This window comes from Phyllobates terribilis, unplaced genomic scaffold (genome assembly GCF_046119375.1).
Source record: "Phyllobates terribilis strain yellow unplaced genomic scaffold, ASM4611937v1 Scaffold_4__5_contigs__length_816908805, whole genome shotgun sequence".
NCBI lineage: Eukaryota > Metazoa > Chordata > Amphibia > Anura > Dendrobatidae > Phyllobates > Phyllobates terribilis.
Genome location: NW_027362764.1, coordinates 149351029 through 149376541, shown reverse-complemented (window position 1 = coordinate 149376541; position 25513 = coordinate 149351029). Strand labels below are relative to the sequence as shown.

The 25513-nt window shown below is 42.7% G+C and overlaps 1 protein-coding gene across 1 annotated transcript in view; it reads left to right on the top strand.

Annotated features, from left to right (window-relative positions):
- Positions 1-10952: 10952 nt before the first annotated feature.
- Positions 10953-25513, top strand: part of ITGB8 (integrin subunit beta 8) — a 147469-nt gene continuing 132908 nt past the window's right edge. Inside the window, exon 1 of the mRNA XM_073677835.1 lies at positions 10953-11590. Coding sequence (XP_073533936.1) covers positions 11344-11590 — 247 coding nt within the window. The 5' untranslated portion in view covers positions 10953-11343. The remainder of the gene's footprint in view (positions 11591-25513) is intronic.

Genomic DNA, 25513 nt, shown 5'->3' with positions numbered 1-25513 from the left:
GCCTGTCCTTAGCAGTGGTATCCTAGCAGCTATTTTACCATGAAGGCCTGCTGCACAAAGTCTCCTCTTAACAGTTGTTGTAGAGATGTGTCTGCTGCTAGAACTCTGTGTGGCATTGACCTGGTCTCTAATCTGTGCTGCTGTTAACCTGCGATTTCTGAGGCTGGTGACTCGGATAAACTTATCCTCAGAAGCAGAGGTGACTCTTGGTCTTCCTTTCCTGGGGCGGTCCTCATGTGAGCCAGTTTCTTTTCAGCGCTTGACGGTTTTTGCAACTGCACTTGGGGACACTTTCAAATTTTACCCAATTTTTCGGAATGACTGACCTTCATTTCTTAAAGTAATGATGGCCACTCGTTTTTCTTTACTTAGCTGCTTTTTTCTTGCCATAATACAAATTCTAACAGTCTATTCAGTAGGACTATCAGCTGTGTATCCACCAGACTTCTGCACAACACAACTGATGGTCCCAAAGCCATTTATAAGGCAAGAAATCCCACTTATTAAACCTGACAGGGCACACCTGTGAAGTGAAAACCATTTCTGGTGACTACCTCTTGAAGCTCATCAAGAGAATGCCAAGAGTGTGCAAAGCAGTCATCAAAGCAATAGGTGGCTACTTTGAAGAACCTAGAATATAAGACATATTTTCAGTTGTTTCACACTTTTTTTGCTAAGTATATAATTCCACATGAGTTAATTCATAGTTTTGATGCCTTCAGTGTGAATGTACAATTTTCAAAGCCATGAAAATACAGAAAAATCTTTAAATGAGAAGGTGTGTCCAAACTTTTGGTCTGTACTGTATATATGTTTGTAAAAAAAAGTTTATATTTATCCACACCTATTTATTCATAATGAGTATCGCTGCATCCCAACAATTTAAATATAACTGTGTAGATTCATTAGGACTGGTACGCATGTTCCACTTAATGAATTTTGTGCACTCAATTATTGGTGCACGCCTCACCAGAGATGTCACTCCAATTAGAGAATGGAATAACATTTGTAGAGTAGGAAATGCTGCCACTTTTAAAGAATTTAACTAGAGGGTATGGCCAAGCACAATCTTGGCTCCTTCCAGCTATACCAAGCTGCCTCAAACTGGTGTGAAAACTAAAAGCTGCATTTTTTTCACTTTTAAAGTGTTTTACACTAGTTTTCTGGTGTTAACACTTTGATGAATTAAGTCCTTTATGCCTTGTTGTGAAAACAAAAAATGTGCAAAAAAAAAATTCCAGTGGAGCTATTTTTTGTAATCTTGCCTCCTTTTAATTCCTTTTTCCAATAAATGAATAAAGAATTAAAAAGTTGTATGCACCCTAACTATGTCTTGAAATATGTCTTGAAAAAAACAGTGCCCACCAAACTGATATTTTTTACCTCCTATTAAGTGCCATCAAACGAAACCTGAAAAACCATGGTAGGATTGCTGTTTATTTCTATTTTACCCTGAAATTTTTTTTTTCGTAGTCTTGAATACATCATGTGGTAAGATAAATGGAATCGTAGAAAAATATAACTCGATCTGCAAAAGTCATGACCTCATAAAGCTATGTTGATGGAAAAATAAAAAAAAGTTATGACACTTGGCGGGGGTGAAGGTGGGGATGAAAAAAACAAAAGCAAAAAAAAAAAACAACTAAAAATAGGGTTGTCCTTAAATGTGCTGTAACAAGTTTAAAAGTTATCCCTTATTTGAATGATAGGGGGTAACTTCCCAATCCCTGGAAGGCTGACCCCTGGGACTCCCATCAATGTAAAGAACAGGGGCCTCTGCTCCATTCATTTTTAACTAGAGTGCCGAACACCAGCAAAAACAGCAAAAATTGCAGCAAAAACAGCAGTTAAAAATGCATAAAAATCAGTCTAAAAATGCCTCAGTGTATGTTTCATACATATTTTTATGAAAATCGTTTTTATATAAATCTTTTGTTATTGTTGCTGGGGTGGTGGTTTTGCAGGGTATACTCCAAGGGAGGACCAGGGGTGGCTTCAATAAAAACCTTGTCACAGCCCTTGGTGAAGGAAAGCTCAATTATCACATTGTTATTAGCTGTACCATACTTGCATTTTCAAAATGCCAGGATATAGTAAACTGGGGAAGGTCATAAGAATCAGATGTACTCCTGTATATCTACCTGGTATAAGGTAGGCCCTTTTATCATATAAAAATAATAGTTTGCTGCTTGGTTTAATAAACTGACTGAAAGTTACCCATCATCAGCTGCTCATCAACATGACATGTTTACTCTTATTTACTCTTCAGGGTATTTGAGTTTTTAAATAAAACAGTAATTCACAAATTTTTCCCTTCAGAGATCTAGTTTATGTTTACTTTGTGCCTCACCGTTTACCTTATTTCACTTTCTATTAAGTTGTCAGTCTATTAATTGTAAATGATAGGATTAATTAAAGTGAAACTCCAGTAAATAGAAAGATAAAGAGGAGTGTCCCACACAGAGGCCATCATTATGTGAGGGTGGTGAGGATGGTATTCCACTCCTCTGACAGCTTCCTGGTGGTTATATGTAAGAAAATGTATTTACAGGTATTGTATTGTAATTGTCTTGCAATGTAGTTAATGGTTATCTTCCAGTGGGCCGCAGTACTAACCAACAGTCACAAGATGTCACTGTCTTTTTCTTTGCTCTTGTACAGAACTAGGTGAAAGGTTAAGTTTGCCCAGTGACAGACAGCAGGGACAGTGTCAGGGTTAACTGTAAGGTCGACCCATAGTGAGGAGGAGGATTGAGAATCTCTGGGTAGTTAGATGTTGTAAGAAGTTCAGTTAGTTAAAAGGAGTTGAGACAAGGAAAAAAGTGAAGAAGCCTTCTGGTCCAAGTAAACTGCCAGAGTGTATTTGTGTGAGAGAAGAAAACAGCAGAGACAACAGTGGAAGAAAAAGTAACAGCCGAAAGAACGTCATTGTTGTTAGCGGAATACTGTGAACAGGCGAGTTGGCAAAGGGAACATTTGATCAGCAACTTTTTGTGAGAGTCCCTTCAGGCCTCCGGGAATGGGAAGTGTCAGCCAAGTCTTGAGAGCTGTGGGTCTGAGAAGAGACAAGTCAGCGAGGCTGGGGGCACATACAGTAAAAGAGGTAGCCACAGGCACTTCATTTGTGTGGTTCCTTGAGATAGAGAACACAGGAAGGTACAGCTAGAGTGTCACTTCTAGCTAGGAAGACTGGAAGTCACTAACTCTGTTTGTGAAAAGTTCCACCAACTGTGCCGCTGAAAATGAAGGCTGGAGGCATGCCACTGTTATATCGCTTAAAGAACAATGGCAAAAATTCCTGTTTTCTGCTGTTCGTGGGGTCACAGGGAAACACGGCCATGCAATTCGTGGAGGACCAGAGGAGTGGTGAAGTGTCCACAATAATAACAGCATCACACACACACACCGGAGTCGACCCCCATTTTTCTGTGGTGTGCTGTGGCACGGAAACGGAGTCTCTTGCCCAAGGCTACTGCCCGGGCACGTTTACAATTAGGCCAAAATGCGGTTGTGACATTGCACAAGCTTAAAATCATGCTGGTTTACATGCCTGGGTAGTTTTCAAATAAACTTGAAAAAAAAAACAATAATTTAATATCACAGAAGTCGTCGCAGTCACTGCCCCATCTCGGTCGTATTGCAATCTGTACGTACGACTCCACTCATAGAATTTCTCATTCTAATGGCTGTTTCAGATGTCCGTTATAATCGGTCTGATGTTGGACCGCAATGCATGGACTGGCCACGCATCTACTGACCTGAGCATGACAGCCTGATAGAAATGTATGAAGCTGTCACACTCGGGTCAGGAGATGTGCGGCCAGTCCATGCATTACGGTTCAACATCAGACCGATTATAACGGACATCCGAAACAGCCCTAATTCCTAATTTAGAAGGATACTGAATAGATTCAGGTGTAACAGGCAGAAGATGATCTTGAGGAAATAAACTGGTGTCATCTGAATTCAGTAGAAAAGCTGAATGTAAATGACACCGTAATATTTTGCAGTAAAGAAAGAGGAATATTTGGCCATAGTGTTATATTTTAATAGTATTGTTGGACTGTTCATTTCCATTTCCCACATATTCTACAGCACTGTAGTGGAACCATTCCCATGAGTCCATCTCAGAATTACTCTAGATGGTAAAAGTAGTGTGGCAGACTACACTATTTCTATCCTAAAAAAAATTAGAGTGCCTGACGGAACATGAATAATGCTAATGTGAACAGTACCTGAATGTGAAAGTTCACTGTTATACTTACACAATTTGAAAAATGATGCCTCCATCAAGTTTTTGTGGCCTGGCTCCTTGATCTAAAGAAAGTTAAAGCACCACTCCAGTGCTTTGTTCTTTTTTTCAGCGCTGAAGAGGTGCTTCTAACTCCCTGACTCTACTCGTATATTTACCTGCTGCCATCTTCACCTTTTTTCGGTGTAGCTCCGGTCTTGGCCAACGTACAGGGACATGCAAATCGATTTGCATCTACTCCTGATGAAAAAATTTAGAATGAGAACAGCTCAACTATCGACGAGTGCAAGGGATCCCAATTCCAAAGGAGAAGCAGTCCACAAATAAAGATTGATCCAGCACTTCCAATAAAATACAAAACTTTTATTCCTTCATTTTAAAAACATATATCAAAAAGTTGACATCATCGGAAAATTGAGGAAAAATCCCAGAGAGAATTATAGTCTAGGTTGACGCGTTTCGAAGTGATACTTCTTACATATAACCTTAGAAATAAAAATGTTGTATTTTATTGGACGTGTTGGATCAACCTCTATTTGTGGACTGCATCTACTCTCATGCTCTTATACAGATTTTGGAATGATTCATTTATGTGCCAATTCTTTGTAATCTCTTTCTACATAACACATCTTCTAACATGCCATTGACTTAATAAGAACCAAGTCAATTTTGGATTATAGGTGTATTCTAATATTATTGTTTTTAAGTATGAATGAATAAAAAATATAGGTACACTTATATTTGGCTCTAGGAGTGATACCTGTGCCTTCTGTATGTCATTGGCTGCAGGGGCCAGATGAACTGTGTATTATCAGAGAATTATTAGGCAATTGGTATTTCTGATGACTAATTTAATTATTTAACAACTAAAGTGCTGTCGGTCAGTCCAAAAGGTTAATAAACCTGAATATTTAAGAAAGTAAAAGTGAGGTTTTCTTTTTCTTAAGACATATCTATGTGTGCAGAATTATTGGACAACTCACTGAAAAATGCAAATTTTCACATGTCAATTTATTCTTGGTCCAGTGGGCGGTCCTATCAGTGACTGACATCCATCTCAGTATGCAAACTTATACAAAGAAAGCTGTCAGTCACTGATAGAACTGCCCAGTATACAAAGAATCAAGCTGAAATTTAACCTCTTCACTACCTTTGATATACATGTACGTCAAAAGTCATGTCTCTGCCTTTAATGCGTGCTCGCACACCGAGCCCGCATCTTTCTCAGCAGATGATGGCTGATTTAATCCGCCATCATGTGCCTTTAACAGATGTGAGTGGAGCGGAGCTCCGCCTGTAGCTGTTAACATGTTAAATGCTGCTGTCAATCTATGACATTGGCATTTAACACGGCCCGGCAGGGAGTGCGTCATTCCACGCACCCATTGGTGTGCCTGAGGCGTGACCACAGGTTGCCGATGGATTGCCATGACAGCCGAGGGTCTGCTGAAGACCTCTGTGTTTGTCATGGAAATTCTCCTGTGAAAGCCAGCGATGGCTGCTCTGACTGTAAAGAACCCTTTCCTGTTCAGGTACCGGAATCGCCTTTCTTCCACCCGTAATGAGTGCCCCCTGGTGCTCTGTAAGGTCTTTGGAAGAAATAAGTCATATACCAGTCCTTTATATTGACCACACATATAAATGAAATCGCCTCTCAGTTGACTTTTTTAAGCTAAACAAGCTCAATGTAATAATCTAGTTGCCGCCTTTGAACTGACTCTAACTTCCGAATATCCTTTTTGAAATGTAAAGCTCAAACCTGGATCCCATATTCTAGATGTGATTTAGAGAGCAATAATAATACATTTGGATCATAGGATTTTATCTTTTTTTATTCACCCTAAAACCACCAAGGTTTTGCTTGTGTCTTCGCCTGAGAAAACTCGGTTGGTGAGCTGTGTGAATATAGCCTTAGAGAGGTTTCCCGGTTTTGGAAAACCTATAACCCCCAGCTGCAGTCTCTTTTTAAAAACATACTGAGCTTTACTTACCCTACCTAGGTCCAGCGTTGAGTCTCTGACTCTGCTTAGATGTCTGTAGCAATTAAGACATACTGACAGCACTGCAGCCAATCAGTAAGCTCAGCGGCTCTCAGCAGCTCGTGCTGTCAACTCGAGCAGAGCCAATGAGCTGTTATTAGCTGCAGTGCTGTCAATGTGACGTCATTCCTGCAGACTATAACAGACACTGGGAGCAGCAGAGAAGCCTCCGTGGTGGACCCAGGGAGGGTGAGAAAAGCAATTTTTCTTTAAACAAACTGCAGCCAGGGAAGAGGTGTTTTTGGAAAACAGAAAGCCCCTTTAACTCCTTTACGCCACGGCCATCTTCCGTTTTTGCGCTTTCTTTTTTTGCTCCCCTTCTTCTCGGAGCCATAACTTTTTTATTTTTCCGTCAATATGGCCATGTGAGGGTTTGTTTTTTAGTGGGACGAGTTGTACTTTTGAACGACACCATTGGTTTTACCATATAAAAAAGTGCAATTCCACTGTTGTTGTTGTTTTGTTTTTTTTACCATGTTCACTAAATAATATACCTACAAGTAACTATACAACACAGTAATGTACAATTAAAATTATAGTTTATTGATTATCAAATGAAAATAAAAGCAAGGATAAAAATAACAGGTAGAAAAGCACGGCAGGTGGACAGATAAATATATGCCACAGTGCTGATTGCGGTCAAAAACTGTTGCATACTCATACACGTGTAAGTACTACTCCAAAAATTAAATAACAAGGGATCCCTTGTTGATCGTTTGATCCCTCGTTAAAGCCTCTCTTCTGGCGAAATGAGCGTTGGGACCTAGGCTGTGTAGACACAACTGTATTTGCCTGTTGCGGTATGTACTTCACTCCTTCTTCCATACTACGGTGCCATTATGCATTGTCACTTTAATACATAGTTACCTTATTTATTACCGTATATCTTACACTCTGCTGCTGCTAACATGCACGGTCACTTTAGCAGTTTCTTGGCCCTTTAGCTCATATACTTTATGTGTTTGATACTGTGACATCACTTTATCTTTTTTTTCTTGCAACCTGCATTGCCACTCCAATAGCACATTGCCACTTTACTATATATTTATATACAGTACAGACCAAAAGTTTGGACACACCTTCTCATTTAAAGATTTTTCTGTATTTTCATGACTATGAAAATTGTACATTCACACTGAAGGCATCAAAACTATGAATTAACACATGTGGAATTATATACTTAACAAAAAAGTGTGAAACAACTGAAAATATGTCTTATATTCTAGGTTCTTCAAAGTAGCCACCTTTTGCTTTGATGACTGCTTTGCACACTCTTGGCATTCTCTTGATGAGCTTCAAGAGGTAGTCACAGGAAATGGTTTTCACTTCACAGGTGTGCTCTGTCAGGTTTAATAAGTGGGATTTCTTGCCTTATAAATTGGGTTGGGACCATCAGTTGTGTTGTGCAAAAGTCTGGTGGATACACAGCTGATAGTCCTACTGAATAGACTGTTAGAATTTGTATTATGGCAAGAAAAAAGCAGCTAAGTAAAGAAAAACGAGTGGCCATCATTACTTTAAGAAATCAAGGTCAGTCAGTGCGAAAAATTGGGAAAACTTTGAAAGTGTCCCCAAGTGGAGTTTCAAAAACCATCAAGCGCTACAAAGAAACTGGCTCACATGAGGACCGCCCCAGGAAAGGAAGACCAAGAGTCACCTCTGCTTCTGAGGATCAGTTTATCCGAGTCACCAGCCTCAGAAATCGCAGGTTAACAGCAGCTCAGATTAGAGACCAGGTCAATGCCACACAGAGTTCTAGCAGCAGACACATCTCTACAACAACTGTTAAGAGGAGACTTTGTGCAGCAGGCCTTCATGGTAAAATAGCTGCTAGGAAACCACTGCTAAGGACAGGCAACAAGCAGAAGAGACTTGTTTGGGCTAAAGAACACAAGGAATGGACATTAGACCAGTGGAAATCTGTGCTTTGGTCTGATGAGTCCAAATTTGAGATCTTTGGTTCCAACCACAGTTTTTTTGTGCGACGCAGAAAAGGTGAACGGATGGACTCTACATGCCTGGTTCCCACCGTGAAGCATGGAGGAGGAGGTGTGATGGTGTGGGGGTGCTTTGCTGGTGACACTGTTGGGGATTTATTCAAAACTGAAGGCATACTGAACCAGCATGGCTACCACAGCATCATGCAGCGGCATGCTATTCCATCTGGTTTGCGTTTAGCTGGAACATCATTTATTTTTCAACAGGACAATGACCCCAAACACACCTCCAGGCTGTGTAAGGGCTATTTGACCAAGAAGGAGAGTGATGGGGTGCTACGCCAGATGACCTGGCCTCCACAGTCACCAGACCTGAACCCAATCGAGATGGTTTGGGGTCAGCTGGACCGCAGAGTGAAGGCAAAAGGGCCAACAAGTGCTAAGCATCTCTGGGAACTCCTTCAAGATAGTTGGAAGACCATTTCCGGTGACTACCTCTTGAAGCTCTCCAAGAGTGTGCAAAGCAGTCATCAAAGCAAAAGGTGGCTACTTTGAAGAACCTAGAATATAAGACATATTTTCAGTTGTTTCACACTTTTTTGTAAAGTATATAACTCCACATGTGTTAATTCATAGTTTTGATGCCTTCAGTGTGAATGTACAATTTTCATAGTCATGAAAATACAGAAACATCTTTAAATGAGGTGTGTTCAAACTTTTGGTCTGTACTGTGTATATATATATATATATATATATATATATATATATATATATATATATATATTTTTTTTTTTATCAACTATCCTGGTCTCTCTTTTCTCTATGCACTGTCACTTTAACAGTGCTAATAGCACCTGTTTTTATACATCTTGCCCCCTATGGACCATTTGATGTGTAGTGATATTAGACCCCATATTATGTATACTTACCAGTCACTGTTAGGACACTAAAAAATAGTAAACCTAAGGGCTATGTGAATGCAGGGCATTTACTAGGCTGTGGTGGCATATTTAATTATTTAATTTTTGGAGTAGTACTTGCACATATATGAGTATGCAACAGTTTTTGACCGCAATCAGCACTGTGGCATATATTTATCTGTCCACCTGCCATGCTTTTCCACCTGTTATTTTCATCCTTGCTTTTATTTTAATTTGTGAATCAATAAACTATCATTTTAATTGTACATTACTGTGTTGTATAGTTACTTGTAGATATATTGTAATTGTGTTGACTATACAATAGTTTCTCTGATCCTTCTCCTGTACTGAGCTCTTCTGCTGCTGCTCCCCTTCTGTTCTGAGCTCTCCTGGAGCCTGTGCTCCCCTTCTCTGGTCCTGAGCTCTCCTGGTGCTGCTCCCCTTCTCCGGTCCTGAGCTCTCCTGGTGCTTCTCCCCGTCTCCGGTCCTGAGCTCTCCTGGGGCTGCTCCTCTTCTCCGGTCCTGAGCTCTCCTGGTGCTTCTCCCCTTCTCCGGTCCTGAGCTCTCCTGGTGCTGCTCCACTTATGTACTGAGCTCTCCTGCTGCTGCTCCCCTTATGTACTGAGCTCTCCTGGTGCCTGTGCTCCCCTTCTCTGGTCCTGAGCTCTCCTGCTGCTTCTCCACTTCTCCGGTCCTGAGCTCTCCTGGTGCCTGTGCTCCCCTTCTCTGGTCCTGAGCTCTCCTGGTGCTGCTCCCCTTCTCCGGTCCTGAGCTCTCCTGGTGCTTCTCCCCTTCTCCGGTCCTGAGCTCTCCTGGTGCTTCGCCCCTTCTCCGGTCCTGAGCTCTCCTGGTGCTTCTCCCCTTCTCCGGTCCTGAGCTCTCCTGGTGCTTCTCCCCTTCTCCGGTCCTGAGCTCTCCTGGTGCTGCTCCCCTTCTATACTGAGCTCTCCTGCTGCTGCTCCCCTTATGTACTGAGCTCTCCTGGTGCCTGCGCTCCTCTTCTCCGGTCCTGAGCTCTCCTGGTGCTTCTCCCCTTCTCCGGTCCTGAGCTCTCCTGGTGCTGCTCCCCTTCTCCGGTCCTGAGCTCTCCTGGTGCTTCTCCCCTTCTCCGGTCCTGAGCTCTCCTGGTGCTGCTCCCCTTCTTCGGTCCTGAGCTCTCCTGGTGCTTCTCCCCTTCTCCGGTCCTGAGCTCTCCTGGTGCTGCTCCCCTTCTCCGGTCCTGAGCTCTCCTGCTGCTTCTCCCCTTCTCTGGTCCTGAGCTCTCCTACTGCTTCTCCACTTCTCCGGTCCTGAGCTCTCCTGGTGCCTGTGCTCCCCTTCTCTGGTCCTGAGCTCTCCTGGTGCTGCTCCCCTTCTCCGGTCCTGAGCTCTCCTGGTGCTTCTCCCCTTCTCCGGTCCTGAGCTCTCCTGGTGCTTCGCCCCTTCTCCGGTCCTGAGCTCTCCTGGTGCTTCGCCCCTTCTCCGGTCCTGAGCTCTCCTGGTGCTTCTCCCCTTCTCCGGTCCTGAGCTCTCCTGGTGCTTCTCCCCTTCTCCGGTCCTGAGCTCTCCTGGTGCTTCTCCCCTTCTCCGGTCCTGAGCTCTCCTGGTGCTTCTTCCCTTCTCCGGTCCTGAGCTCTCCTGGTGCTTCTTCCCTTCTCCGGTCCTGAGCTCTCCTGGTGCTGCTGCTCCCTTCTCTTCCCAGTACTGCACTAATGAAGGGTCCCAGAACAAGGCAGCCAGTGAGAAGGAGCCAGGAGAAAACAAAGAAAAGTGGGAGCGCGATTCGGTGACATCATGCTCCACCAATGCTCTCCCGCCCACACTCCTCAGACCGGAGCCGCAGTGCTGAGGATTCTCAGAGTGCGGGATCCTGGTCTCCTAGCAACTCCGCACTCTGAGCCCGACACAATAGGACGACAGGAGCGTGGAATGTCACGAGCGGATGATTGCTGCGATAGTGACGATCGTCTGCAGTCTGCCCTATTGGCTGCCATCACCTTGGCTGGGCGACATGCTAATGAGCTGAAGTTAGTTGTGCGCGGACATGCGCTGAGCGCGGCGCTGCCTCCTTATAACCCACCTGAGTGCTGAACCTGCGGGAGAGCGGCGGCGACACGGGACACAGTGACAGCAGCACCGGGGGAGATGGCGGCACAGCCGGGGACAGCAGCCTGGCACTGCCTGTAGCTCCCAATGCCCCGGTGTGTGCGAAGCCAATGCTGGAGCTAGAGAAGCCCGGCCATCTGCACAAGGCGATATGCGCGGCAGCCTGTGCCCACAAAGCCGTCAGTGTGGAGGCGAAGCCCCCCGACACCCCGCTACCCGCCCCGAGCTCCAGACCCTGCTGTGCCATGTGCCCCGTGCTGCGCCCTGCCCGCTGCCACCTGGAGAGCAGAGCCCCCGGGGGAAGCAGCCTGCTGGTGGTCGGCGTATTCTCCCTGCTGCTGGGACTCTGCCAGGCAGGTGAGTGATGGACGGGGGTGGAGGTGGCACCGCGGGCGGCAGGTGGCGTGGTGCTCGGCGTGTGCCCCGCCATACAGCGATAGCTGGGGGGTGTGTGTCAGGTGTGTGTATATATCAGGTGTGTATGGTGTATATATCAGGTTTGTGTGTGCATCAGGTGTGTGTATATATCATCTATGTGTATATATATATCAGGTGTGTGTATATATCATCTATGTGTATATATATATCAGGTGTGTGTATATATCATCTATGTGTGTATATATATATATCAGGTGTGTAATGTATATCAGGTGTGTGTGTCAGGTGTGTATAGTGTATATATCAGGTGTGTGTTTATATCATCTATGTGTATATATCAGGTGTGTAATATTTATCAGGTGTGTTTGTATCAGGTGTGTGTAATGTATATCAGGTGTGTAATCTATACCTTTGTTACATATTTAGATATATATATTATATGTTGTATTCTTTATATATTTTGTATGTGTATACATATAATACACGCTGTATATAACATTATATATAAAACACTGCCTACCTAATAAATAGATATATACTGTACACTTTTAAATTAATTTTCCCTATGCAATAATGATATATATATTTATATTAGGTTTAGCTACTAAATATAAATATATATTTTTTACTTATTTATGGTTTTCTCGTGTGTGTGTGTGTATATATATATATATATATATATATATATATATGTATATATATGTATACAGGGTTGTCCAAAAGTAGGTGGACAGAAAGTGTAATAAGGTTATGAAGGGGGAGATTTATCAAACATGGTGTAAAGTGACACTGGCTCAGTTGCCCTTAGCAACCAATCAGATTCCACTTTTCATTCCTCACAAAGTTTATAGTCAAAAACCAAAAAGTGTCAGTGATTTGAAAAATTACATAAGAGATGCATTTCAAGAAATTAATACCCAAAGAGACTTGTGCAAAAAAGTTTGTTGAAGCGTAAGAGGCAGACTTCAAAGCTGTGCAAATTGTAATGGAAAACAGTTTGAGCACCTGCGCTGATAAAATTTAAGGGCTTTTGTATTATTGTTCAGAATAAAATTTAATTGTCAATGTTATGCTTGTGTTAGTAAATATAATTTTATATATAAATCAAAATGAATGTTATTATTTTCTAGCCACCTACTTTTGGACCACCCTGTATATATATATATATATATATATATATATATATATATATATATATATATATATATATATATATATATTATAGAGTTGCTGTATTACCAAGATTGAAATGCCTCAACTTTTGAAACACAGAAAACTGTCCAACTATATATATATATATATATATTAGTGAATACTTTCTTATGTAGATCTTGGTGTACCTATATGATCCATGAAACACCTCCTATATGGGAATATTGCTGGTGTTCCAGTATATGTGGTTGCTGTGTTTCATTGATGTGGCTATGTATACTGTCTGTGACCTTAGATCCGTGTGCACAGTATATATAGAGTGTATATAGCAGTATATATGCTGTATTACATACGTTGTTATAGATAGAGGTATGTGGATGACCGGCTGCAGGTCTCTGTAGATGTGAACGTATACATACTTTGGGATCACCTATGGATGGATACTACATGTATATAGATGTCCCTGTGGACATAGAGGTGTCAGGACACGGCTGTCTCTGAGATCAGCTCTGAGGACTGAGGCAGGCTGTCTCCTGAAGTCAGGGCTCGGTTATTTTCTCCAGATTTCTGGGTAATTCCTTACGGACCCTTTAATCCTATAGATGATGGTATAATAGCTGCCTGTGTATAAATAAACTGCGGCTGGTGGAGCTGGTACAAAGGAGATGTATTGGGTAACAAGGATCAGACGAGCTTCCCAGCACTTTGCAGGACATTTGATGTGGTGCCCAGTCAGACTACTATGGCTTCTCATCATAATAACATTAGTCACAGTCCTGATGTCGGCACTCAGCTCTCGGCCACAGAAGAGCGCGCAGCGTCATGTGCCGTTTACTAGGAAGAAGAAAGCTCTTTGATGGCGGTGCATGGGGACAGTTGGCAAAATGACATTCACGTGCTTCACTTCTGTCATGCTGGCATATTAAATAAGGGCACAAAGTGATCATCCACAGAGGAGCCCGGACTCTGGGATTTCTTCTCCTTTGCCTGCACTTTCCTTGTTACCATATGTCAAATTAGAGGGAAAATGACATCTCATAGCCAATAGTGGGGTCCCCCCTGATGTCTGGACAGAAGTCATCTGATACAGCTGTACCTGCCGCTGGTCACTTGGCATTATGGCCCCGATTCATCATTGCTTTCGCTTCCATTTCTGTTCTAGTTTTATGTGTTTTGCGCCTCCTTTTTGTTTGCACCCAATTCATTCTATTTGTGCCTTTTTTGAAGTGTATTTTATACGTCCTCGCCTGTTTTGATTGTTTTCCACTTTGTGGGCGCAGTTTAGCGTTTCCAGATGTTTTCCGCTGATTGTTTATTTGCGACTTTTTAAAAAGTCGCAAAATTTGGCGAAACTCCGCTTCAGTCCAACCCTTGTCAAGCAAAAGGTCCCATGTTTTTTACCAAAATTTTGAAAAAGATGTTACTTTTCGCTGAAAAAGACACAAAAACTGTAAATGGCAGGAAAAGAGCCCGATTTTGACTCTGCTCAAAATTTTTGCCATTTTGATGAATTTGGGGCAACAAAACATCAGCGAATACCAAAAGAAAAAGTGACTTAAAAAACCCTGCAAATGCTGAATCCTTACCATTGCCTACTTTGTTTTTACTGAAACCTAACTTTTTAATATAAAATCTGTGCAAACGTCTTGGTAATACAACATTTCCTTAAATTTAATATAGAACTTAAATAAAGTCACTCTTTCCGCTTTAAAAAAAAACAGTATAAGGATAAGACTGTTCACATCTGCATTTCTTAATTCCATTCTTTTCCACAATAACTGGGATTATTGGAGCCATCACAAGACGGGCATCAGCGGCACTCGGCACCACATTCACTGGCCAAAATAATGAGACATGCTGCGCTGTATTTTTCTTCATCTCCAGTTGCCTCTATCTGTGGTGTGCCCTATTGTTTCTCAGTAGGGTGATCTGTAACTCTTAAAGAAGTTGTCCTCTACTTATACATTGATGCCCTATTTGTAGGATAGGGCATCAATGTCTAATCGGCCAGGGTCCCGCACCTCGCCGAACAGCTGTTACCTGTGCCGGCGGCCGGAAGTGCTTACTTGTGGAGCTTGGCCGTCTGGTTGTAGTGGCCGCTGCAGGGTACTGCACATACGCTTCTCATTGAATTGAATAGGAGGCGGATGTGCAGTACCCTGCAGCAATCACTACAACTTGACGGCCAAGCTCCGCAAGTAAGCACTTCCGGCCGGCGCTGCCGACACTGATAACAGCTGATCGGCGAGGTGTCGGGTCCAGGACCACGGCCGATCAGACATTGATGCCCTATCTTACAGATGGGGCATCAATGTAAAAGTAGTGGACATCTTCTTGAAGCCATGTTCATGTGTTCAGTATTCGGTCAGTATTTTACATCAGTATTTGTAAGCCAGAACCAGGAGAGGGTGATAAATACAGAAGTGGTGACGTGTTTCTATTATACGTTTCCTCTGATTGTTCCTCCTCTGGTTTTGGCTTATAAATACTGATGTAAAACACTGAACATGTGAACGTGGCCTTACTTGTGGTATCCGCACATATAATGTTGCAGATTATGAAATCCTATTCTGCACAGATATTTTTCCACTTCTTGTAAATGGGATCTGAAATGTGCTATTCACCTGCTTTAAAGGAAGTATGTTTCATCTATGATGAGGATTTGGACTCAGAATCTGCACCTAAATCCCAATCATGTGAACAGAGTGTGACTGTAGAAGCTGCAGGTTGTACTGATCCACGATGTGACATTGAGCTCAGCCTCTATGCGTCCAATATCACATGTAGGGAAATGTGACATCTAAGTGTGACACAATACAAATGTGGCATGCTTATACGAGCTGACTTCTTTTACTCCACACAACAGCACAGTGTGCATGACGCCTAAGACAGTGTGACATATCCAGTGTGAATATTCAGAAGGACTGAGACAAGCAAGTAATGCTTAAGGCTATGTGCCCACGTAGCGTTTTTCATGCATATATGCTGCGGAATTTCCGCAGCGTAAACGCATGTGAAACGCTAGGTAATCCGCTCCCCATGGTCCCCAAGGGGATTCCGCAAGTTCTATGCAGATGCTGCGGATTTTTCCGCAGCGTTTATGCTGCGTTCAAAAATCCGCAGCATGTCCATTAATTTTGCGTTTCCGCAAGCGGAATTGCCTTGTGCAATGCATTAAAAATGCAAGGCAATTCCGCATGTGGAAAACGCGCGATAAACGCACGAAAAACGTGCAATAAACGCATGCGGAATTCCGCAGGCGTTTTTCCGGGAGAGGACTTGCAGAAATGAAGCAGAAATTTTCTGCTTCATTTCTGCAACGTGGGCACATAGCCTAAAAGTAACAAAGTAAGCATCATGTACTTTTTGTAATCCCTTCTACTCCCTACTCCTGCCTCACTTTCCTGCTGTTCACCAGTTATAGTTTACAAAACTGCTGTGGTGACATCCTGTTTACAACATGAGACCGCTGCAGCCATTCACTGGGCTCAGCTGTCTTGAGCCATCTTGCTCTACACCACTGCTGAGCTCAGTGATTGGCAGCAGCAGTCTCGAGCTGTAAATAGGATGTCACCACTGCGACTCTAAAAAGAAAGACCAGCAGGGAGTCAGTGCCGGAGCTGCAGAGGCTGCAGTATGTAAGTGATGATTATTTTGTTATTTATAAACATTTCCTAAATTTTCACCATTTTTCAGTGTAACTTCTTTAAATGTATTAAGTGAAAGGATTAAAGAAGTTATCCACTACTTGGACAACTCCTTGTCATCCTCCACACTTAGCCCTGATAAAATAATAAAGCTTATACTCACCTCCCATGGTGGCGCCGTTCCCGAGGTGTCGGTATTCGCTCTCCCTGGGCCTCTCGTGCTGTTGTTGTGACACGTGGCGCCCAATCAGCGCTGACGTCACTGTCCCTGCCTCCTGTCGAATTGAACATGAAGAGGAGGTCAGTGATCAGTTGCAGCCTGGACTTCTTCATGTTTGATTTGTCAGTGACACCAGCGCTGAATGGGTGTCGGGGTCACTTGTCACAACAACCGCACGGGAGCCCTGAGCTAAGCGGGTGCCGACACCGCTGGAACAGCGCCCGCACGGGAGGCGAGTATAGGCTTTTTTATTTTACTGGGGCCAAACATTTAGTTCTAGAAGGGGTTGTCTAAGTAGTGGACAATCCCTTTAATTAGCACATCACTGTTCATACAGGGCAATGCAATACCCAGTCCATCAAAGATTTTACACCACAATTCTGTTGTAAAAATCTTTGAAAAGTCCCCCAAATGTTTTGGGCGCAATGTGAGGCCGGGCAAAAATTGTGCGTCTTTTGGAGAGGGCTCACGCCATTTCTGCCCAGCTCTGACACAGTGGGTAGAGCCGGGGCGGTACGGGCTCCTCACATTAATGACGACCAGGGGGTGTTACTTACTTAATTTTACTCCAGTCTCTTGCCAGACGTGCCGGAGTCATTAAGTGATGTGCGCCTCTTAATGAATCCGGAGCGTCTGACTCCAGCACGCCGGTCCTGATAAATCAGGGGCAATAACGTTAATGTGTACGTAAAAGATGAGATCAGGCAGCAGACAAGCGCCTGCCCATCAGTCGTGTGAGCGGCGGGCATGTCTGCTTACCAGTGCGCTTATGAATGGTCGTCTGCCTAAATATGGGTCCAGTTAAAGGCCTTCAATGTAAATGACTCTAGTAGTCTCTCTGTAAAAATGATGTAATACACCTACTATATGTGTGCAACCAATATACTGTATGCGGTACGTGCTCAGATGAGACTATAAAGCTAATAAAACACAGGTACAACTAAATATAGCAGTCAGTGCTCATGTACAAAGCTGATTTCTACAGTCTGTGCTTCTTTCTGAAGAAATGGCCCTGAGAGGTCGGGCAGGGTCACCTAGAAATAATAAACGAGCATCTATCATTAATGGCAAACGTCATTCCAAAAGAGTGGTTTAAAGGGGAACTGTCTGTAGACCCCTGCCCTGTTATACGTGCTCCATTTACAAGGGGGGCGTCTTATTGAGCCTTCCGGTGTTGAAACGTCCCCCTCCTGGACAGGCTGCAGTGGATGTCCACAATCCAGTGGAGCTGTCATAGGGGCTCGGCTTCTGCTTCTTCTCTATCGCAGGAGTAGGGACGTTTAATAATCCTCTTTTGGGTTGAGGATCTTTCTGGCTAGAAGGTAACGTCTTTGGATACAGTTTCGGCAGGTCACTACTGTCCATTACAGCCTACTAAGGAAAGTCCGTCCTGTATGTTTAAGGGAAAAATGTGTCAGAGGCTTTATGCCAGGTTTCTGCCAGAATACAGTCACACATGTTCGTGCACTCATTTTTTGGTACAAAATAGCTGTTTTTCCGTTACGAAAATGACACCACAAATTGGCATAAATAATCGCACAAATCTACATCTGCTCAGATTTCAATCTCTGGAGAACAAAGAGGCAAGAAATCTTCAAATTTATTACGAGGGGATGTCTATGCTATATATGTCTGCGTGTGGCCACCCAGTGGTTGTGATATGAATTGCAGACTGTTGAAGATTCTGCAGGCATGTCGTGAGACTATTGAATTTTTTTTTTTTTTTTCAAGAAATTGGGATTTTTAGACAAGGCTAGCTGGTGTATAGTCCTGAGCACTGCGTACAACTGTGTACGATCTCCTCTGAATACTACACATCTTCTGCGCATGATCGGCCACAGCAGGAGAAGACTCCTGGTGGATGGACTATTCGGTGTGCAGCTAATCAGACCAGGCTACATAGGCGAAAGTGATGGAGGAGAAGGGTGCATTATCACAGTAATTGAGTGATATTTGAGAAGTCTATTATTTTTCCAAAATCTTTAAGATAGGATGCATTTTTGTGTGGTAAAACCCCTTTAAGAACACGTGTCACCACATTGTGTGTGAGTCTAATGATCAATCCATGTATATACAGGTGCATCTCACTAAATTAGAATATCATCAAAAAGTTAATAGATTTCAGTTCTTCAATACAAAAAGTGAAACTCATATATTATGTAGAGTCATTACAAACAGAGTGATCTATTTCAAGTGTTTATTTCTATTAATGTTGATGATTATGGCTTACAGCCAATGAAAACGCAAAAGTCATTATGTCAGTAAATTAAAATAATTAACAAAAAAAACATGCAAAGGCTTCCTAAACGTTTAAAAAGGTCCCTTAGTCTGCTTCAGTAGGCTCCACAATCATGGGGAAGACTGCTGACCTGACAGATGTCCAGAAGGCAGTCATTGACACACTCCACAAAGTCCCAGAGTTCCAATTTTCATTTGGAAATCAAGGTCCCAGAGCCTGGAGGAAGAGTGGAGAGGCCACAATCCAAGCTGCTTGAGGTCTAGTGTGAAGTTTCCACAATCAGTGATGGTTTGGGGAGCCATGTCATCTGCTGGTGTAGGTCCACTGTGTTTTATCAAGACTAAAGTCAGCGCAGCCATCTACCAGGAAATTTTAGAGCACTTCATGCTTCCCTCTGCCGACAAGCTTTTTGGAGATGGAAATTTCATTCTCCAGCAGGACTTGGCACCTGTCCACACTGCTAAAAGTACCAATACCTGGTGTAAAAACAACAGTATCACTGTGCTTGATTGGCCAGAAAACTCGCCTGACCTTAACCCCATAGAGAATCTATGGGGTATTGTCAAGAGGAAGATGAGAGACACCAGACTCAACAATGCAGACGAGCTGAAGGCTATCAAAGCAACCTGGGCTTCCATAACACCTCAGCAGTGCCACAGGCTGATCGCCTCCATGCCACTTTGATGCAGTAATTGATGCAAAAAGAGCCCCGACCAAGTATTGAGGGCATTTACTGAACATACATTTCAGATTTGAAAACATTTTTCAAGCTGTTGTTATAAAGAATTCTAATTTACTGAGATAATGACTTTTGTGTTTTCATTGGCTGTAAGCCATAATCATCAACATTAACAGAAATAGACACTTGAAATAGATCACTCTGTTTGTAATGACTCTATATAATATGTGAGTTTCACTTTTTGTATTGAAGAACTGAAATAAATTAACTTTTTGATGATATTCTAATTTAGTGAGATGCACCTGTATATAATGTCATGTGTCTGTGAGAACACCAGGTAGACACTAGCATACTGCGGTATTACCAATTTATGGCCATGTTCTCTGACAAAGGTCACATGCATTTTTCCCTGCAGAATTCCACAGTTGATCCATAGAAAGGTTAGATTTTTCCACCCTTCTGCCTTCAGAGACTTAATCTAAGATCTCAGTTATTTTTTCAGGGTTCAGAGGTGGAAAATACGTCTTATTTGTGACAGTTGTATGCTATAAGCCGGTGACAGATATCCATACAAGGTTGTGGTAGCATGCCTCAGTCCTGAGGGCCAGTATCCCATCTATACAGGTTGTGTATCTGGAGTGTGATGACAGCACGCTGGTTTTATATGGATATGATTATATGGAAATTTTATTACAGGCCATTCTCCATGCTAGTGCTAAAAATTGGAAACTATCACCGATCAGTGAGACTCAGAGGACACAGGATCAGAGATTGATTAAAGCCAACGCTAATGAAAAATGGGGCACTTGGGCGTAGCAATCCATCAGCTCTCATTTTTTCGAGGCCTTTAGATAAATGATGGCAAGAAGCTGATTGGTTGCTAGTAATAATGATTCACTTTTCATGTGCATTTATGTGGATCGATCTCTAGTATGTCAGAATAAGGGCAGGGGCAGGCCAGCGTATGTTTTGTCATATGAGAAAATCGGATCAATTATGCTAATCGCAGTCTGATCAGAGTTTGATCAAAGCGTGATCATAGTGTGCTCCGATTTTCTCGAATGAGGAGATGGAGAAAAAAAATGTCTCCATCTTCTACATTCTGTCAGTCCGTGGAAATCGGACTGCACTCAGATGGCACCTGAGTGGAGTCTGACGTTTTCCATGGACCCATTGACTTGCAAGACCAAGTGCGATCCCAATATCTGATCAAACTCGAGCATGCTGCGATTTTTCCTTCCTTGGACTGGCTTGGTCCAAGGAAAAATCTGACATGTGTCCAGCCCCATAGATTAACATTGGTCTCGGTGCGATCTGATGTTTTGTCGGATCGCACTCGGACCGATAACACGGTTGTCTGCACGAACCCTAACTGGCAGTATTATCCTACCCCCAGATTACCCTTTATATCTCCCCACTGCCAGTATATGTGTATCCGGTTCTGCTCTTCTGTGCAGAGCCGCTCAGAAAAGTTACCAACTGCAGACCGTCCCTTTATAGCTATTTGTTAGATGTGGTGCAAATGCATCAAGTTGGCAGAGAGCCAGGAGCCACACAAAATGGGCCTGAGAGCCGTAGGTTGGTGCTGTTGTAATAGTGAGGAAGGATGTAACCTTCCTTTGGCACTGAAGTAGTTAAAGAAATTGTTCCCGGAGTTAGACCTCTCTGAACTGTTGTTAGGCCAAGCTAAGGGGTTAGCTGCAGTGGTCCAGCCAGCAGAGTAGAGGGGGAACTTAGTGCCCTGATCAAGCCTCGAGTGTTTATAGAGCTTGTTCCTGACATAATTCCTTGTGGGCTGCAATACTTGTAACCAGCCACAAGATGCCACTGTCCCGGGTGCAGATGTCAGGTTGAGTCTAACACCAGTGTTACAGACAGTGATGGGGTTAATGCTGTGTGATGACAGCCCACAGAGGGTGGGCACATTAGGAAAATCTCTGCTTAGTTTCCAGAAGCAGGAAGTGATGAGTAGTAAGAGATAGGACAGTGAACTGTACGGGCAGCCTGACTATATGGTGGCTGCTAGGGTACACGGGAGCTCCATACCCTCAGACAGTGGGATCACCAGTGTAAAAGTCTCCCTACGCAAGAGTCCTGTTAGCCAGCCAGAGAAACTCAACAGAGGTATTGAGGACCCGGGGCACTCTAGTCTGCAGGAAGCAGAGGAAGATAAATAGGACTCCAGGCTAAGATGTGGGGGAGATATTGGATCCGGAACACTGTTGGTAATGCAGAAGAGTCTCTTGGGCTAGAGATTAGAGTCATAGAGATGCTTCACTTAAAGAGGGAACCAGGGCTGAAGATGTTACCAGCGCTTGTGAGGGAGATAATAACCTGTCGGGCCTTATCCATTATATCTGCCTGTAAATACTGTACATATTCCTCTTCCCCAAGTAAAGTCCAAGTTATGGTTAAGAACCTCGTGTCCTCTGAATTTATTGCTGCCCTGGTCTCAGAAGAGAAATGCCTGGAGACAGCCGCGATCGGATGGTTTGAAGTAAGTGGAGAGCCCCACGTACACAGCCACACATCAGAGGGAGGACACAAATTGTTTGTATGGTGCTAGAGTGAGAGGGGGCTACAGCTCGCCCACGACTACCTTGCTGAGGGACCTTACACTGTTTTATGGGATATCCTCATATCATGACCTGTTGGGGATAACTTGACGACTGGAGTTGAGAAATACTGGGCCAGACCTCTCTCTCCCCAAGGTGCAGCTAATTTTTGGTTCTTTAAAGCCGTGTTCACATAAACATATGCAAAATCATCCATTTTATGTCCTGAAATAGCTGACTGTTTGTCATTCCTGCATCCATTTTTCACGTCAGTATGCAACCCGTGTGTCCATTTTGTCCATCCGTATGGCATCCATATCGTGGGTGCACAATTTAATAAATAATAAATGACACATACAATTTCCTCTTTTTGGTCCTTGTGTTATCTGTATTGCATACAGCACATGGACGATTAATACGTTCGTCTGAACAAACCCTAAGGGCGCAGTGAGACGGCCACAGACTACGATTGCATTGCAGTGCACGGACTGGCCGGCGGCTCTCCTGACCCGAGCCGTTGGCCAGTCCGATGATCGCCTGCTCTCCTGACCCGAGACGCCAGCCAGTCCTGTGGTCACCTGTGAAATACTGACATCTGACTGCACCCTAAGAATGAGTTCCCATGATGAATATTTGGTGCGTTTCTTCGTTTCTTCCCTCTGTGTATTTTCGTGCACAAAAAAAGCAGCTAGTTCCAGCAAATCATATAGGATCTACGTATATAAATCTCCTTCCTATTGTGATTTTTTTTTTTTTACTCTGCAGAAACTGAACTGCGATGTGATCTTGAAGTCTTCAGCGTGTCAATTTCTCTTGCGCTTTATTTGCAGATTTTCCCCATTGTCCTGAATTAGATGAGGAAATTCCACAGTTAAAGGGAGCCTCTCATGTAAAAAAGCTATTAACCTGTAGATATGGGGTTAATCTGCAGGGCAGTAGCGTTCTGAAGCTGCCCGGCGCTGGCACTGAGAGCCCCGCTGCCAGGAGGAAATTAACTTTATCCCTTCCGGCAGCTTCGGGCTTAAAGTTTTTTTTAAGTCAAAAATATATGTCATGTATTTTCAAAGGAATCTGCGCAAGAAAACCGAGGCTGAAACTCAGATATCTAGTGGAAATTTGCAATTCGAACTGTCACAGGTCTGCATGAGAATTGCCGTGGCCCTGCCATGATTTCCAGATGTCTGTGCCGGAAACATGTCACTTATTGAAGCTATTTTTAAAGAAGGTGGACAGTTTTTGGGGACATCTTTTTTACTCAACTACATGTATTTTGGGCTAAAAATCATTTTTAACGTTTGGTTTGTTTAAACAGCTTCAACTGTTAACTTTTTATGGTCTCCGTGGAACACTTTCTCATCAGCTGCAGAACGAGTTATCTAGGACTCTCTCAGTGAGCACGTTCTGATGGGTGAGTCTCTAACTCTCTTTCTGAGCTTCTCTTTTAGTAATCACAATATAGTGGGGCTGAACTCTGGAATCATAAATCAGCTCAAAGAAAGGGTTACATGCTTCAGTCACAATGAGCTCACTGATAGGTTCTCCGTTGACTCATTCTGTAGCAAACAATGAGCAGGGAAAAAAAAAAGCTTGTAAAAACCAAATAGTGCAGAAACTCAATGGCAAAAAATGATGTTTAGCCCAAAATATATACATGTAAGAAAACAAAATTGCACTTAAGTACACCCAAAGGGGTCCATGTATTTTAAATCCACGACAATAAAATATGCCTCCATATTAACAAAATTTGCATTGAAATCCGGGTGGCCACAGACCACATGAGTTGAGTTAAGCTTTGATATGGTCATAAATCAACTGAAAATGATAGATAATAGTGTTAGGGAGATCGCCCAAGTCATGTAACCAATTACAAAAAATATTCTTAGCCCAAAATATATATATTTAAGTGAAAACAATTGCCCCCGAAGGTGTTCATATTCACTAAAGGTACTTTTGGCAGATTTTGCCGTGCTTCACGGCTATGACATAATGATGTAATGAAAACCATCCATGACCCTTATGAAGCCGCTGACACTTGTTCCTGGCATTTGCATCCCTCGCATGCCGAGTGCCACGTGCCAGGGTGTGGTTACACTTTTTCCCCTGATTTTTGAGCCATTCTGCTCAACAAAATGGCAGAAAAGTGCCGACAAAATGATCAAAATTATGATTCTATCAATTTGTATGGGAAAACGCCTTCATATCTCCAGGGTTTTGAATGTCTTTTAAACGCTTTTGGCTTCCAAAGATGCCAAGTATTAAAAATAAATAAAATGTCCAATTTTTGGCGCTTTCCGCTAGGAAGATGCTCAGAGCTTTACAGTAGAGTCAATGTACATGAAGACGTCCAGGTGTTTTTTTCTTTTTCTTCGTGTTTTGTCAGCATTTTTGCTTCAAAGAACGTTAGTGTTTTTCTTTTTTTTTTAATGTCTTTATAAAACACCTGTAAAAAAAAACACTCGAAAAACATTTAAAAACCTAAAAAAAAAATGCCCTCTGGAAAAAGAAGTTGAAAATACGATCAAAAAACGACCAAAAATCACTTAAAAAAGCATTTACTACTTTGAAAGAAAAACAAAACATTTTGACCACCAGTGGAAGACGCAGTGTGAACATACCTGTAGGCCAATAAAAATATCCAGTTATCAGTTTTTTCCATACACTTCCACGAGTAAATAACTAATATCATGGTTTTAATAAAATACTAAAGGCAGGGTTTTTTAATGAGAAATGTAAGTATTTACTAATGAGATAAGTCTGGAGACACGAGTCCTCTGTAACCTTCAGTGACAAATTGTCTAAAAACGACAGTGGAGATTTATGGGAAAGTCAATAAAGCGCATTATGGATACATGGACGGCTGTTTATTCATTTATTTATCCTGGTGAAAGGTCTATTATGGGTTAGAGGTCAAAAGCGGCTGTAGGAATACCCAGTCCTTTAGTGTTAGGCTTCTTTTAGTATTTTGGATCAGATTTTCATCTATTTGGGCATTGTGTAGGTTTTTATCAACATTTCTCATATGTAAAAAAATCCAAAACTGATAAAAGTTTAAAAACTTTTGCAAACAAAAAGTGAAAATTGGACAGCACTGTGATGCCACTAGGTTGCCATAATGTCTTGGCCAAGTTTTTCTCAGATGCAAAGACTTCAATGACAAGTTTGATCTTTGACTGGGATCAATAATGGACATGACTCTTTTTTTTTTGTGGATACTTGGTCGGCGAAAAAACCATGGATATGTGGATGGCTCATAGATTATAACGGGTAGACGCTCTGTCCTTGAAAAGCACTGGTAGAACTTCTTCCTTGAAAAACAAATGTCTGAATTGGGCCTTTTACACATACGTTTTCCATCCATTGTTATATATTACGCTGACTTTGGGCTCGTGCAGACGCATGGTCTCATCTAA